The sequence below is a fragment of the Colossoma macropomum genome, unplaced genomic scaffold (assembly GCF_904425465.1).
Source record: "Colossoma macropomum unplaced genomic scaffold, Colossoma_macropomum, whole genome shotgun sequence".
In the NCBI taxonomy this organism is placed as follows: domain Eukaryota; kingdom Metazoa; phylum Chordata; class Actinopteri; order Characiformes; family Serrasalmidae; genus Colossoma; species Colossoma macropomum.
Window position 1 is genome coordinate 18,807,660 of NW_023494789.1, and position 18,239 is coordinate 18,825,898.

General features: G+C 39.2%; 1 protein-coding gene across 1 annotated transcript in view; it reads left to right on the forward strand.

The window, feature by feature from the left end:
* Positions 1 to 18,239, forward strand: part of hs2st1b (heparan sulfate 2-O-sulfotransferase 1b) — a 94,051-nt gene that overhangs the window by 61,580 nt on the left and 14,232 nt on the right. Inside the window, exon 2 of the mRNA XM_036570424.1 lies at positions 17,900 to 18,138. Within this exon, the coding sequence (XP_036426317.1) occupies positions 17,900 to 18,138 (239 nt within the window). The remainder of the gene's footprint in view (positions 1 to 17,899; positions 18,139 to 18,239) is intronic.

The window sequence follows — 18,239 nt, forward strand, 5'->3', positions numbered from 1 at the left end:
ACATTAGGTGCTTGAGTAACTGTTTGTGAGGTGCCAGTATATGAATACTGAAATTAGTTTTCAAGTATTTGTTACATTTCATTGCAAGATGAGTGAGAAACATACAGACGCCAGAAATTCACTTGTTAGTATTTAGTCATCCAACGTGAAAACCTACTGATTTCCTTCAAGTATTTTGAATAATAACACATTTTTTAAGTGTATTCCTCTCCGCATTGCATTTCAGCATTGCTAAGCAATAATCGTGTTGTATCTGTCAGTCGGCTCTCCTAGCTATCATTTATATTTACATTTTATATATATATATATATATATATATATATATATATATATATATATATATACACACACATTAGGGGTGGGAATCTCTAGGCACCTCAATTACGATTCAGAGGGCTGCAGTGCGATTATAAAACGATTATTGATGCATCTCAATGCATCTTTTTTTTTCTATACAGCATTACTATTTTCTCACTGTGTGAGTTCAAGTTTCAAGTTTATTTGTCATTTGCACAACATGTCAGGACATTTATGCATTGAAATGCTTGTGGTGAGGCTCAGCTACACTCTACAGAAAGTAAATAAGTAAAAATAAAAATACAAGAAAAACCAACTGAAATATATTAAATATACACAAAATATACACAGAATATAGAGACAATATACATTTTAAAGTGACTAAGTGACTCAGTGTTGTTATTTAAAGTGACTTGGTACTTTTAAAACAAAGTATTTGTAATGATCAATAACGAATTTACTTCCAATATCTCTTATTAATAAATCAAATGGAAGTGATGTGGCAAGTGAACTAGAAGGCTCTCATTCACTGCTTTTGTTTAGAGCACATGAGACGCTGCTGCCACTTGTCTGTGATAAAATGCGCAGTTACGGTGAAATAAGATCCAGTGGTAATGGATGTCCACGCAGCACGTTACAGCTGTCCTGCCCGTTTTCTTTAGTGATTTTATAACTTCGGTTTTGGTCTCGTTGTGGAGAGTGGGGCAGGGGAATCGCTGTGTCAGCAAAATATCTTTGAGACGGGACGTGTGCAACATAGAGCGAAAGCCCTGTTTTGCAACGACTGAGAATTGCCGTGCAGACTGCAGGTCACATAGCAACGAAGCGTTATTTGCATTTATAAGCAGCGCAGTTGGTTTCCTGGTACGTTAAATCTGCAATGAGAAACTGTCAAACACTAAATAGTTACTAAGATGAAGTCGCTTCTCTTTCGAATTTTCCTGTTCCACCTTAAATGGTGTCGCATTTACATTCGGGGCCTCAGTCAGAATTTAAGGTGGAATGGGAAAAACCGAACAAGATTTTGGAGAAAGGGGAGGAAAGCGGCTAAAGCTTAAAGCAGAGCAGAGTAAGTCCGCTCTTGTTTATATTGTTTAGTCTATACTAGGACATTATCACATACTGAGACATACTGGACATAAATTGTTGTGGCTCCCAAGCTGGTTTGATTTTTGTTGAAAGGACAAAATGTCTCTTCTTAACATTTGGGTTGTGACTCCTGAGCTAACCTGGCTTTAATACAGAGGGAGCCGCTCGGATTTCTCACTCATCCAGTTGTGTTTTTGTTATGTGCCGCCACAGACTGTCCGGGCGCTGCACTTCCGCACTTCCAAGTTCCGCCTTTTGCGTTCCGTCAACATTACATTACAAATTAAATTTAGAAAATCGATTTTTGACATTTGTTAATCGATTCAGAATCGTTCACGTCCGCATCGTGATGCATCTAAGAATCGATTTCTTCCCGCACCCCTAACGTGTGTGTGTGTGTGTGTGTGTGTATGTGTGTATGTGTATATATATATATATATATATATATATATATATATATATGACACAGTTTATTGTGTGTATATATATATATATATGACACAGTTTATTGTGTGTGTATATATATATATGACACAGTTTATTGTGTGTGTATATATATATATATGACACAGTTTATTGTACTCAGCGACTGCAGCTACTGATCCCTTCTTCGTGACATCACTAAAGGCCCACAATCCTTTTGATCTAATTGGTTAGCACAAAAAAAAACACTCATAACACAGGCTACTTAACCAATTTGAACTTTTTTCAATTCAGGGAGGCTGGAGTACTCTACACACAAAAGGACAGCCGCACCAATGCATACAATGTGAAAATGCATGCAATGTGAACCCCCCAATGTGATCATTAGGGGGTCTTGTAGGAGTGGTTGGATTGCATAGTGGATGACCTGGACTGGATATTACAAATTTTAGCATATCACAAATCTGTAAATTGCAGAAGAGTTAAATCATGGCCTTTGTATCGTGACAGTATCATACAGTGGAAGATCCAGTAACGCGCCACCCCCCCCATATCAAGCATGGATCAAGAATGAATCTGCATGTCCTTGTCTTCTCTCCTCACCTGATGCGGTTTGACCTGGAGTTTTTGTCATGTTTCCTGCTCCTTTCTTGTATACAGTTGTTTTATTGTTTGCTTTCACATAATGACTTTTTCTTTGCTGTCATTTTGAGAAATTTCCTTCAGCGGGAAATCGACCACGCTCATTAACGCTATGTGAAAAGACCGAGCAGATTCACAGCATGCCACTTTTGTGAAGCTTTCTGCTCTCTCTCTCTGAGGGGAGGGCTACACCGCCAATACCCAGATTGATCATGGCTGCCCCCCCCCAGTATAAATGCATAAGCATGTGCTGTTGCTCTCAGTCGATTGTTATTTTCAGTCTGGGCAGTAAAATACAGGCCTCTTAAATAAACACTGCTAATAGGCAGCGCTGCTATCTCTCAGTATGCGCTAAAAAGCTGCACGTGGGAGGCCTGTCTGATATAAAAATAATAATATAAAAAAAAAAGCACATTATAGTGGCAGCTGCGATGGTGTGTGTGATAAATTTTGGTCTTCACTCAGGGAGAGTGCATGAGCTGCTTGTTGCTGTTATTGGCCTGTCAGAGGAACAGGCCAGTGCTGTGGCAGATGGGGTGAGAGAACGCCCCTCTCTCTGGCCTTTGCCCTTCACCCCACTCTCCCATGACAGCTGCCACAGAGCAGTGATAAATCCGCGTGTATCTAATTAAATCAGCAGGTATTGTTAGGATCAGTCAGTTAGCCACAGACACTTAAGGCCTGTTACACAAGCATTTTCCAGATATGAGCGATTTCACGTCGCAGACTTTTAGGCCTAATAAACTTCAAGAAACTTAAGCACATTTAACTTTTGTGAACTTTAATATTTTGCATCTGCATCTGCATGTTGTAGCAGTGTATTTGGGGTTTGTTGACTTTTGAAGGGACGTAGCTTTGTGAAGCAGCACTGAAGAAACAAAGGAAATGTTCATTTAACCAGTGTCTGTAATCATGAATGATTGTTTGTTCCATATGTTAAATCAATGTTTCTTTCTACTGGTGAAATTTATGTTTCCATCATGTGCTTATAGACTCTGGGTAAGTTAGCATTTAGCCAGGGGATGAAGAAATGTTGAAATTATAAATGCTAGTTTAACCAGTGTCTATAAGCATGAACCTTTTAACATTTCTTTACACTGGCTATAAATAAATATATTTGAAATGGAGACTGTATGATGTGCGGTCATTTGAGAGACTGTATTTTGCTTTCATTTTTGGGATTTAACCATATGTGGTTGTCAAATGAACCATCTTGCTAACTACAGTGATAGCTGCTTGGCTGACTGCAGCTGCACAGTTGCCACACTGCCAATAGCCATGCCAGTTATCTACATTTTTGTGTTACAGATCAGCTTGCAGCACTATGCTGTGGCAAGTACAATAATCTGATATAAATATATTTACTTTTGTGTTTTTACTGTATATGGTAGATGAGTTAGCCAGCTTTTGTTAGCTCCTTGGCTAACTGCAGCTGCACACAAGTCACCCCACTGCCACCAACTATGGCAGTTGGCTACAGATCGGAGTGTAGCACCATACTCTCACAAGTATATATCTGATAAAATTTTGTTCACTTTCTTGTTTTTACTGTTTATGGTTAGCAAGGTAGCTAGCTGGCTTTTTTTTTTGGTAGAACTGCAAATGTCTAGTGCAAATGAGGCTTTAGAACATGGAGATGCTCGTCATTGTGGAAGTCTGCATTCTATAAACTTAAAATGTTTTTTCAAGAGTTCTTTCTATTTAGAACCATGAGTTCTACATAGAACCATTTCTTGCTTCAGTGGTTCTTTGCATGTTGTTCTTCAGATTGATGAAAAATATGTTGTATATGGTTCTGTATAGAACCTTTTTGAAAATGGAGCTATATAGAACCAAAAAAGTTTCTTCTGTTGTTACAAGCTTGACATCGTAAAAATGGCAGAACTGTTTTTGGTGGTGTATATAGCACCATTTCAAAAAGTTTCTTTATAGAACCATATACATTGCATTTCACCGTGCAAAGAACCATTTAAGCATGAACAGGTTCTATATAGAACTCATGGTTCTAAATAGAATCATTGCGTTTACTAAACCATGAATAATATTTTTAAGTGTATAGGGCTGCAATGATAAGTCTACCAAGCAGATTAGTCTTCAGTTATAGTAAAGTTATAGAGTTATTGCTCTAATGTTCATTGCTTCAAAGTACGGTCACTGGTGTGATGACTCACAGCCCTGACCCTGCCTTGAGCTCAGAGATCTTTATCTTCGATTTATAAAAAAAAAAATCTTGCATAGATTTACGTAATTTTCAGCTGAAGTTGTATTCCACCACAGGAAGGTTTCTACAGCCGTATTTGTGATCGCTTCATTCCCTGTTGGGCTCGACAGTCAAATCGATAGTCTTTACATAGCCTTGTAGCTCCTTTCATGAGTGTTATGAGCCCTTCCAGAGGATCCCTTCTTCTTTGATCTAAAAGTCGATCCCAGGAGGTCAGAGACATGCTCCTCATTCATCAGTCGCAATCATGACTAAAGTTCTCTGTGTCTGTAGGCCTGAGCATGTAAATAACTAGATCATCTGTATAGGCATGGTAATGTTCAAACCTGTAACGTCACTGTTTCTCATTCACGTCATTAAAAAAAGAAAAAATTAATAAAGAAATAAGAAAAATAAGTACTTTTTAAACTTAGATTGTCCACTCATGTCCACAAATGTTTTTTTTTTTCAGTATATAAAACCAGTTTTGTTGCAGATACTTATGTAATATTTGTATATGACTCCAATACTATGCAGCTTCACAGATTTTATATAACTGTTAGGAAACTATAAAAAATAAATGAAAATTAGTAATGGGTAGTTACAACACCCTCTTATTTTGTCAAATTTCAAGGCTGATTCAAATTCTTGAACACTAAATAAAACAAATGCTGTGATGGTGATTGTGTCTTAAATGCCATCTTTGTACCTAAAAAGATTTCATATTCATTCACAGTACACATCAAAATCAAAACTACTACAGTAGCAAGTTTCTGTTTAGGACTACATGACGTTTAGAAGTTTATTCATGTCCAAAACTGTGGAAATAATTTTTTGGTACAGGCAACAACTCCCCCAGGCTTTGAGAAGGAAGCATAATGGCTGTGTTGCAGTCGAATGAACACATTTTAGCAAGGGTCGATACACACTTCTCAACTTTATTTATGGCAGGAGAAAAAAAGCTTCTAAGGGAAATCCAAGGTTTGTGTGCAGCTACTTCATGTTTTGGCATCGACCCTTTGGCCCATTACCTTTTTTTTTTTTTGGTTTTCTCATCTGACTCTTTCAGCATTACACGCAGTGAAGGTGTGAAAAGAAGCTCTGAAGCTGTAATCTGCTGTTCTCGGGTGAAAGTGTACAGTCTGAGCAGAGACTGAGATGGAAAACAGCATGATCGATGAAAGGAAAGAGTTACACTGAAGAAGTAATGGAGCAGTCAAAAGGATCTTTTCTGTTGTTTTTGTAGAGCAGGAATTTGCATCGTTCTCTCCCATCTACCTACATCTACCCCTCCACTATGAATGTATTTAAAGAAAATACATTTCAGGCCAAAAGCTTATCTCAAAAGTTTTGTAAAACAGTGTCTCAGACATCAGGCAGCTTGTTCATAACCATTTCATGTAATGGCTTTCTGGGAGGGAGCTTTTAGAGGCATTGCACTCTTCTGACGTCTGGTTCCTGTCACTCCCACTGTGAACAATTCTGACATGGCAGGTTTCTCTACAATGGAGCATTTCACATCAAACCACTGATTTTGTTTACATCTTAGTGATCACCTCGTACAGAAATTTTGAAAAGTCTCTTTAATAAACACAGGTGGCTATAGCTCATGCCCACACTCAGGATTTATATTTATTTATTTAGGTCCAAAGATAATGACAGATTCCACTGTTTTGTTTTTTGTGTTCTTAGTCATCTTCTAGTCATCACAGCACCCACATTACAAGATCTGCCCAGAAATAAAACACGTCACACAAGTCATTTTGGAGCATTTTTATTACTTGATTCATCATAAAATTTGAACACAATTTAAATTTCATCAGGCATTTTCAAATTCTGTTCAATAAATGCAGATAAAAAGGAAGTTATTATATCATTGTGCATTATCATAGCAATACAATTTGGGTAAATCTGGTTCAATTTTTTCCTTCCATTCAGCTCGGTTCTCTCTTCAGCTCAGCTCTCATTGGTCATCGGTCTTTAACATGTGATGTCAACACTACACTCTTGAAAAAGGTGGTTCTTCAAGGGTTCTTTTGTTTAGAACCATGACTTCTGCATAGAAGTCATTTCATGCTTAAATGGTTCTTTGCATGGTGATATGGTTCTTCAGATTAATGGAGAATGTGTTGGATATGGTTCTATATAGAACCTTTTTGAAAATTATTCTATATAGCACCAGAATGGATTGTTCTATTGTTACGATGTCAAGTTTAGCAGCAGTTTATCTACAACATCTTATTGGACACTGATATGTCTGTGTGAATTCAGCTATTTCAGCAATTTTGTCAGGTGAATATATTGGTTAGTCTCTAACACATTTACTTGGTAATTGAAGACAGCGTCACCCTAATATGCTAATTTGAGAGCTCTGTTTTGTGGGTATGGCAGGACAGGTGGGCTGACTATTACTGTCCTGACCCATTCGCCTGGCACCACATACAGGGAACTGATGCACAGCTAAGCACACACAGCTGTGGATGTTTTTTTTGTTTTTGTTTTTCTAGTGGTGTTCAGTTTTCCAGTATGAGTTTAGAACAAGACTAGGAGGGTTTTGTATGTTGTATTGTATATTTTAGTTACAACAGATACTGGCCTCGTTTGCGTCAACCCAATGTCACCTATATTCATTCTAAGGGATAAAACTTAATAAAATAAACATCAAAATGAAGACAAATAGCTGTTGGAGTTATAGATATAAACTTTGTATTGATATTTAGGCCTACTCAATGGCCTGGATGGTGCGCATTCAGTCTTTCCTAGCTGACCTCAGAAAAGAAAAATTTAAAGCATATTAGTAATTATTGTGAAACTATCTAGTAATAATGCTGAGCACAAAATTACTCTGCCTCATTCTTCTCAGAAGAATATGACATGCCTTATAATCCAATGACTGAAAATTTCCTGCATTTTCTCCGAATGAACAATCCGCTTCTGCCTCCTTTATCGGCTCAGTTGATCAGAGACGGCGCGTCAGCCATGCAGAGAGAGGGAGAAAGCACTGCATTCATCCTGTCTGTCGAGACGCTGCTTTAGGAAACACGCTGAAGCTTCTAATGAAAGAAACTCTTCCCACAGGACTTGTTCAGTGCGTCCTTTGAGTCGGCGATACAGCAAAAAACAACAGCTTCACAATGCTTGGGCACTTCCACAATGCATAAAATGTTTTCCAATAATCAGGTTTGTAAACATGTTCAGTTCCATGAGAGGAGCAATTAGTAAAAATTATTTCATAAAGTAAGATTAGATCAATTACTTGTTTCTATGATAGTCTTAAAACATTTTTCATGATGCCCCTCCATCCACCCTCATCTGGCCAACTGTTAGACCCTTCATCCACCCTCTTCTGATCAACTGATAGCCCTTTCATCCGTCTTCCCCCGGTCAACTGTTAGACCCTCCAGCCACCCTCCTATGGTCAACTGTTAGCTCCTCCATCCACCCTCCTCTGGTCCGCTTATAGCCCCTCCATCCACCCTCCCCTGGTCAGCTTATAGCCCCTCCATCCACCCTCCTCTGGTCAGCTTATAGCCCCTCCATCCACCCTCCTCTGGTCAGCTTATAGCCTCTCCATTCACCCTCCTCTGATCAACTGTTAGCTCCTCCGTCCACCCTCCTTTGGTCAACTGTTAGCCCCTCCGTCCACCCTCCTTTGGTCAACTGTTAGACCCTCCATCCACCCTCCTCTGGTCAACTGTTAGACCCTCCATCCAAATGTCTGCTGTGACCTTTCCGCCAACCAACCATCATCCATGGTAACTTTGACCAATACTCCGGAGCTTTTCTGAACTCAGCTATGGACTAAAACGTTGCTAGAGAGAGTAAGATAGAGAGAACAAGGTAAGACAAAATATCTAAGTGCGTGAAAAAGGCATCTGGAATGTGAATTGCAAGTGAAGCAAAATAAGTTATAACTCTAAAGGTTAACAAATGACAGAAAACATATTATAAGTGGTGCCTTTAAAATACATTTGCAGCTTTGTCTTCTAACAGGAAGGATGTAAAATATCGTAATTGTGTTTTATTGGAAGGTGCAGTGATGCAGAAACTGGAACATGACTACGTGTGGTGTTTCTTGAATACATATTCTGGAGAGGTTTAGGAGAGAGGAGTCTTCAGCTTTTAGCCTAATTAACTCCCATCAGACTTTGCTTAAAGAAAAACACACAAACTTCACTTGTAATTAGGACTCCTCTCCTCAATATCATCATCAAAGGCTTAATCACCTGGAAATGTGTTTGTGTCAGAGAGCGAGCAGGTTGTCTTCCTAATTAAAGAGGTTTACACAGCCATGCGTTCCACCCATGCCAGAACACACACACACACATACACAGTTCCTCTTTCCTAACAATTTTTTATTCAGAGAAGAGGTGAGCTTTGTTTTGTGCTCCAAGCAGAGTGAGCGAGACCAAGGAAAGATGGGTAGTTTTTAGAAAGGCCGATATTCAGGAGCATTTCATGGTCCTTCGCTCAAATAATGTGGTCAGCGGTGGTCCTGTGCATAAACTGTGCATAGCAGCTATACCCTGATCAGCCATAACATTGAAACCACCTCCTTGCTTCAACAGTCATTGTCCATTTTATCAGCTCCTCCTATCGTATGGGTGCACTTTGTAGTTCTACAACTACAGACTTTTCAGTCTGTTTCTCTGCGTACTTTATTAACCCCCTTTTACCCTGTTTATCAGTGGTGAGGACCCCCACAGGACAGGTATTATTTGGGTGATGGGTCTATCTCAGCACTGAGGTGATCACAACGTAGTGGTAGCATGTTAGTAAGTGTTGCACTGGTGCGAGTGGATCAGACACAGCAATGCTGCTGCAGTTTTTGAACACTTATTGTCCACTCTATTAGACACACCTACCTCGTTGGTCCACCTTGTAGATGTAAAATCAGAGACAGCAGCTCAGCTATTGCTGCACAATTATCCGTGGTCACAGAATGTTGCCCACAATCTCAGTGTCTGATCCACTCATATCAGCACAACACACACTAACACACAATCACCACATCAGTGTAACTGCAGTGCTGAGAATGATTCACCTCCTAAATAATACCTGCTCTGTGGTGGTCCTGTGGGGGGGATTCTTACTGAATAAATGATGTGCTTCTGCCTCCTTAACATCTAAAAATACATTTTGGTGGCAGCTTTATATTGTTTAATATAAAGCAGTGTTACAAAATATTGTTCAGTAAGGCTTATCAGCTTTGGCAATATGGATATCACAAAAGGCTGCAATATGCAAATGTGCTCTTTATTAAATTGCAGATATTTTCATTGTGTCGTGTGAGCATACTGATCAATGTCAGATGTTCCAGATAAGCTTCTATTGGCTTTTTGGTTGATCACGGCATTCACATGATCAAACAGTGCTCAATGGTTTTCCTCAAAGTAATGCAGACCAATTTTTATCCTCGTTGTCATATTATAACCATTTGAATGTTCATTTTTTGCAGTTCTGGTGTTATTATCATTAGCAGATAGTCTACACAAATAATGTGATATCATAATAAATGTGATGACAAAAATGGAAAAAATCATTTGGACCAAGACAAATTAAGAACATATGGTTCTTTATTGAAGCTTAAAGTTTAAAAACCTCTTGCATATACACTGCAGTACAAGAGTGAGAGACCACCTTTTATTTTTTTAATTTTCAGTCAAAACAGCCATTAAGTACAAGCTATTCATTTTTCAATAGAAATTTATGAGGATATTAGACATAACATCACCCACTAGTGTAAGGAAGAGCAAAGTGAAAGGAAAATCAGTGAAAAACAACAAAACTGGAGTTTAACAAACTAATTAAAAGCTACAGAGAAAATAGGATTCCTAACAAGCGTACAAGACCTGGTAGACCGCCAACTTAAAGCTGTCATCTTGAGAGAGAGAAGAAAATCAAGCTCCACTCTTGCTTTAGACCTGTAAAAATCCATGGGTGTTTCTGTTCATCCTTCCACTGTGAGAAGATACTCAACACTATGAGTCTGAAAGGATGTGTAGCTGTTACGAAGCCCTTACTGAGAACAGAAAAAAGACAAAACAGAAGAAAATAAAAAATTCTAATCAGTCAAAGAAGCTGCTGGAGCTCTCAGAACAATGGACTGACCACCCCAGAGTCCAGACCTCAACATCACTGAATGTGTTTGGGGTTAGTTGGATCATAAAAGGCAGAAAATGCAATCCAGAATGCAGTCTTCTAAGACTGAACTTTGTGGAAGTGGAAAACCTCCTGTAAGTTTCCTGAAAATAATGAAAGCTGTAATAAAGGCAAAGAGTGGACACACTAAATACTGAAATTTAACATTATATTTAGCTGTTGAAGCTTCTGTGCAGTGGTCTGTTAAATATGTTACTTTTAAACTTGATGTTGAAAAATGAATAACTTGCATGAAATGAATATAAGGTGGTCTCTGACTTTTGCACAGTACTGTAGTTCTTTAAAGAGCCTTTTAAAACTGTTACTGCATAGTATGAGAATGGGTTCTGCTTTATTTGGGAACTGTTTAGAATCCTTTTCGCTATGAGTGTGAGTGAGTTTTCACAGTCTGCAGCACGGCTGCTGAGCCGATGGCATTGCCTCCACAGAGAGAGCAACCTGAGCCGTCTGCCACCGCCTCACCAGGATAAACACTGCAGCTTTTTTTCCTGCTGTGTCTCTGTTTCCTAGAAGCTCTGCTGACTCTCTCTCTCTCTCTCTCTCTCTCTCTCTCTCTCTCTCTCTCTCTCTCTCTCCTTTTTTTGGCTGGCTGTATGGGCTTGGATCTGCAGGCCCACTCACAGAGCACAGTAGTATTCAGCTGCAGCTCCGCACACCAGCATGGGTGAAAGAAGCTGGTTGTGCTGGTTGTGGGTGTATGATAGCCACCTAGCTAGCAGCTTTGTTATCAAGCTAGCTAAAGTGATGGTGATATAGTTCATGTTAATGTGAGGTAGATAAAAAGGGGCTTCTTCTGCCCAGGCTGGGCTTGCTATGTGGGGCTGCAGCCAGATCTCACTCTTGTTATAAAGATGACGGCTTGGAGAGAAGTCAGTCTGAGTGATCTACAGTGGCTTGTTAAGACTTGATTAGTGTTTTAAGGTTGGTTATTTTACGCACTGGTGGGTGTGCACAGCTAAAGACAGATGAGTCCATTACCAGCCAGAGCTCTGGGTAACTGCTGTATTGGGAGAGAGCAGGGACCAGGCAGAAAGTGATCCAGACAGATGGCTGGGAAAAGCACTCGTCTTACTTTGTGTCATGTGTGACTGTTTTCCCTTCTGCCCACGTCTTCATTACAATACTGTGCATATTCAGAACTCTCTTTTTTTCTGTAACTGTATATTTTTTTTATTATGAGTAAGTTTCAAAAACAAGTCTGATGCTTGACCTTATAATGCTTAAATCAATATAATGCTTAAATCAATAATCAGTACACACACACTATTTGGACGCCTACTGGAGCTTTTATGACATCCCATTCTAAATCAATAGGCATTAATATGGAGTTGGTCCAACCTTTGCAGCTATAACAGCTTCCACTCTTATGGGAAGCCTTCTACAAGATTTTTGGAGTGAGTCTGTGGAAATTTTTCCCCATTCATCCAGAAGAGCATTTGGGAGGTCAGGCACTGATGTTGGATTAAATGTTTCAGTGCAATTTAGTTGGTCTGTCTTGGAGCTCTATTTTACTCAAAATTCGCTTTGGAGTTTGTGCCGAACACTTTACCCAGTTTATAGCTGGAACCTGCTAGAATTTCAGTGTACCATCATTTTATCCAAAACATCTACCTAGAACTTTGGAATTGTGCCTCACACTTATCTGGTTAATCCCTAGAATTTAAGAGACTGTAGAATTGTTAACATAAATTCATTGCATTACTTGTTTCTGTGTATGTACAACATCCAGCTGTGGAAAGGATGATCTGGCCGGTGCTGCCTGGTCTAACACAATTTCAACAATTTCACCCGGAGGCTACCAAAGCAGCATGATTGAAAATGAATTGTACACACTTGCCCTTCTCATTGAGGTAAGGCCTGCATCTTTGTGGTATCTCAGCTGAAAGGCAGCAGCCAGACCGCGTATGGTTTGAAGTGATATGATTTGAGCTTTGATTCTCTGCTGGGTGTAAAGGAGTGGCCTTCACGCATATTTGGGTTTGTTTTGTTAAATCAGCTCCGGTGAGAATGCTCCTCTTCTGAGCTGAGGAAAAAATGACTAATCTCTCCAGCTCGCGTTCCTAATGGTTTCTGGCATCTGGTGGCATGAAAAACTGAAATTGTTCAAAACAAATAAAGCCCAGATGGCTCGAGCGTGCTCATCCTCTCGTCAGTTTTCGCTCTGCAGCGCAAAAAAAGCACCTACCATGTGCTTTTCAGGCCAGTGTTTTTAGATGAAAGCGCAATTAAATGAGACTTTAGCACTAGCAGCCACTCGGTGTCAATCACCAGGCAGAATGTGGGGCATGGAGCCCACCCGGGAGCCTTAGACAAAAAGTTTATTATGCTTTTTTTTAAATTAATTTGGCGTTGTTAGAATGTTTTTTTTATTTTTTTTTTCTGGCTTTTTTTCTCCATTGATTCTGTTCTGCTTGTGTACGTAGGCTGCTGTGCCCAAGCTGCCAACCATAATGGATTTAAGGACGTTTTAGAAACTGCCGAAATGCTGCAGTTGGCATATTGACTGTTTTCATTCAGGTTCTGAAAATAGACGAAAGCGGTCATTTCACAGTTATTATAATATTTTATTTCAGCAATATGGTTTGACGTCTGATTCTCCACACAGTCCACAGCTTGTGTAGCTTTCATTTGGATATTTTTGATTGCTGCTTCTAGGGGTTTAAATCCTACACGCTTTGGCTGTAACATTTGACTCAGACTCAGGGTTTTATATGCTGCTCTTTCTACCATCGTCCCTTATTATTATGGCTGAGTGAAATTAGATTTATAAAGTTTGCAGAATTGTTGGACCTCAAGTTCAAAGGGTTGTCTGACTGCAAATGGCCTGCTGTGTGTTTGCCATGTTCTGTTCTTAGCTAAGAGCACACTTTTGGATAATAATGTGTGCTTGTTGAGGTTGTTTTACTGTTGGAGTGGTGTGTGCTGTCATGTCCCTCACGGGGGATCTTCATGAGCTCTTCTACTGCCTAAAGCCCACAAGAGGTTTGTTGTTTTGTTCTCTAGATGGCGATCATTGATGGCATCATTTTAAAGTGCACAAAAGAAAAAAGCACCAAGAGCCTCTTCATGACGCAGGTCAGCAGGGATCTGTATCAGTAACTCTTAGCTGTTTACTGTTTGCAAGGCTGTTATTTGCTTCTTGTACTGTTAAAGCTGCAGGTGCAGTAACCGGCCTAGAAAAGCTGCCTAAGTATCCGTGGTTTAGTAGCAATTTAGCCAGCCAATATCAGTGGCTTATCAGGCTGTGTGGTTTTATCAGTATTTCAGTCTATGTCTGCATATATAGGGGTGGGCAATATGACTACAGTCATCAATATGTTGTTCTAAGCGTATCGTTAATACTTATGAAGAATTTTGTTATGGTCAAAAAAGATGGGGTCTATTAGTTCTTCTTTTTAGCACTGCTGATGCTTGTCTTTTGTCTGTGCTCCAACTTATAAAACCTCAGAAAAGCTACATATCAGAATGTATATCATGTGAAAATGTGTTAAAGTTTCGTGATGTTATGTTTTTGCCCTATGAACATCCTTAGATGCACAATATGAATAAAATAACATATTGCGATTATATTGCTATGTTTTGCAATTGTGATACATGTTAAGAGATGTTAAAAACACTGGTGAACCTTGCAGCCTGCTCTGATATCAGTCCTGCAAAGGCCGATAAGGATAGATTGTGCAGTACTAGTGCACTGTGCTTTCTTCAGTGTTTCCTGAGAAACTGTTGCTTATGTCTTAGTGTGCTATGTGCTTGAGTGTGTTAAATTCATTCTGTGATGTAGTTTATAGTTCAGCTCTACTGAGGTGTTTCAGACATACTTTTTAGGGCACCCCTCTGTATCTGTTAACTTCTTTAAAGCTTTACTCTTTTTGGCTACTTCTGTGTGTTATTTCAGTATAAATGTTTACTGAAACATTTTTCATATGTGGACAATAACATGAAGAAAAGTCTAGTCATGATGTGATTGAGCCAAGTTACACCCACTCCTTTGACCCATACGGATTGTCGCTGCTGTAAGAAGACCTTGTAACCCTGTGGAATTTATTTATTTTTTTAATACAGTTCTTTTCAGAATTCTCAGTTTAAACTATCATTACGTGCAAGTAAATCATTTTAGAGCATCAGAGAAAGACACACAAACACACATTTTGTAAGCCACTTATCCTTCTGGGTTGCAGGGAGAGCTGGAGCCTATCCCAGCAGTCATTGGGTGGAAGGCAGGAGGGGAAAAAAACAGAAAACATTTAAAAGAAAATTACACAGAAACTTCAACCACTACTTTTTTTCTTCCTGAATTTAGTCTGTCCACCCTTTGCCTTCATTACAGCTTCCTTTCTTCTTAATACCTTTTATGGGAATGTTTTCCACACCACCAAAGTTCAGTCTTACACATTGGTTGCGTTTTCTGCTTCTTATGATCCAAGTAATCCAAACAAATTCAATAATGTTGGGGACTCTGTGGGGTGGTCAGTCCATTGTTTTGAGAACACCGGCAGCTTCTTTGATATGCCAACTTTTTTGTCTATTTAATTTTCTCAGTAAGGGCTTCTTGACAGCTACACATCCTTTCAGACTCATAGTGTTGAGTTGTCTTCTTGGAAGGATGGACAAACCCCTGTGGATTTTTTCCTGAAGCAAGAGTGCAGCTTGATTTCCTTCTCTCTCTCTCAAAGATGAAAGCTTTAAGTACTGTTTTTCTGATGAGGGCGGTTTTTAGGAGTCTCATTTTCTCTATATCTTTTAATAATTTTTGGAACAGTTTTTTAACCCAACCTATATTCCTGTGAATTTCCATTTCTTATTCAAGTAGATTACCTTAGATCTGATCTCCTCAGATATATGTCCTGACAAATGAATAACTTGTACTTAATGGCTGTTATAATAAAGACTGGTCTCTTATGGTCTTTTGCACAGTCCTGTACGTCATTAGAGTAAATCCGTAGAGAATGCTTAATGTATAGCATGCCATTATTTTAAAACGAATTGATGATACTAATGTATAAAAAAGCAATGCATGCATTTGTGCATTTATTTGTTTGTTTTTTCATATAGTATTTGTAGAGGAGAGGATTGGAAGTACCTCCATCATTGAAGCGCAGTATTGCTGTGTGCAGTGTGCTGTGGTGGAGCTAACAGCAGTCACTCCTGCTGCTGGTTGAGTTGAGGAATGAGTTGAAGTGGATAATGAGGAAGGTGGAGATCAGCTCAAATGTAAACAGCAAAAAAAAAAGAAAGGCCTTTGCTGCTTTGAGCCACCAAAGGGGAGGCTGGGGGGATTTATACCACTGTGTGTTGCAAGCCCCCTTTGACAACTTCATACAGCCAAAGAACTTATCATACCTCAATGTTGAAGTCCATAAAGTAAAGTGCTGGTGTGAGGCCTGTGCCAGAGTCCACTTGTGTGGGTGCTAACACCGCCTGCTTTATTTCCTCTCGTTCTTTTTCCATTACTGCAGCTTTTCATCCCGCTGCTGTTCACTGAGTAGGGTTTCATTAAATCAACATGTGGGTGAACAAGCCTGGAGGGAGCCTTTAACACACCTTCAGCCTCGCCGGATTTATAGCCTATATTCCTTCTCCCTTTCCCTCGCTCTTTTCTGCATTCTCTCTCTGTCTCTCTATCTTTCTCTCATTCTCTCTCTTTTTGCCTTGCTCATGCCCTTATTTCACCTGTCCCCACTTTCTGTGTGTACTTTTTTAGCTCCCTCTCTTCTGTATATATGTATTTAAGCAAAATAGAATCCACAGGTTTTGCTAAATTAGCGGCCAGTGTTTAGTCACAATTATATGCTGCCTGTCAAAAGTTTGGGGGCATCTACCTTAAGAAATGTTTATAATATAAATGAGCATGTTTTCTTTGCTAGTTTGCTATAATGTATCATATTAATGAAGAAAAACTCCAAAGTTGAAGAGAAAAGCTGAGAAAAGCTCTACCTTGGGAATAATAACAAAGGTCATACATTTCACCTTGTTGTGATGTCAGCATTTCAGTAGCCCATATTCATCAGTTGCGTTAAAAGGACTGCAGATTTGACCACTTTTAATGATGTACAAACTACTCCGTGTCTGATTCATGAAACATTTGTTGTGGAAACAAGCAGAGATTTGAGCGCAAATGAATCAGCTTCAGTGCGTGAAATCAAGCGCCAGCCTAGCGGTACCTCATTGGCATGTCATTGAAGTGAAGCACGCCCTAATTCATGCAGATGTTTCAGCAGGGAGCCAATAAAACAATCGCATTCAGTGGCTTGTGAGCCAATGAATGTTCTTGTAGGCAGAGGTTGATCAATGAGTGCATTGCTCCCCCTACTGACCAAACTTTATAGTGTTAAAATTACGATGATTGAAAACAATAAAATATGAAATAAACAAAACGTCTTAGTTTTTTAAGACTGTGGAATGATGTGATTTGTGTAGTGTGATTGTTTTTGCTTAAATAACAAATTCAGATGCTGTATTATTGCAGTGTATGAGATGCATCTACACTAGCTGTGTTTGTATTGTTTATTTTTTTGGTGGTGTCAGCAGTATACAACAAAAAACAGTGTAATGTCATGGAACAGTTGCACCTTTTGTTTATACCAGGGTGCATGTAAAACAAGTACATCCACTTTTGTACTGGATGACCATGAATTATTATTATTGTTGTTATTATTATTATTATTATTATTATTATTATTTATTTTATATATGCATCTTGTTTGGAAAAGTAAAATGCAAAATCATTATTTAAGCTAAATTTGCTCTTCATACCAATGAAGACACTTTTAAAGCTGAGTGTTGAAGCTAAATAGCCAGTATTTAGCAAACAACTGCTGCTAACAAAACCTTTTTCCTTGAAAAGTAAAACTAAAAATCAAACCTTGGAAAATTTCAAAGGAAGTCAAGGTATCCCAAAACATCTTTTGGCTTTATAACCAAAAAAGCTACATGTTGTGCAATACTTGAGTTTCTAACTCAAGTATAATTCATTAGTGCTGCACGGTGGCAGCTTTGCACATTTCTACCTGTATATTAAGCTACATTGTTTAGCAATTTTTGCATGTAATGCTTAGATTATTTTCTCTCTCTCACTCTCTCTCTCAGAGCGCACAATAGCCAGACATGAGGTGCGTGAGGTGGAGCAGAGACAGACACACGACGTGGTCAAAGACTGGCCAGCACTGGCTGAGAGTGATGATCAGGTCATCATCTACAACCGTGTACCCAAAACGGCCAGCACATCCTTCACCAACATCGCCTATGATTTGTGCGGAAAGAACCGCTTCCATGTCCTACACATCAACACCACCAAGAACAACCCCGTCATGTCTCTGCAGGACCAGGTGAGGAGAGAAGTGCTGCCCATGGTGCCTTGTTCAGTAAGCATCTTAAAGATGCTATGCTGGCTATGTTAGGAAAAGAAGCATGACTGTCTAAAAATATC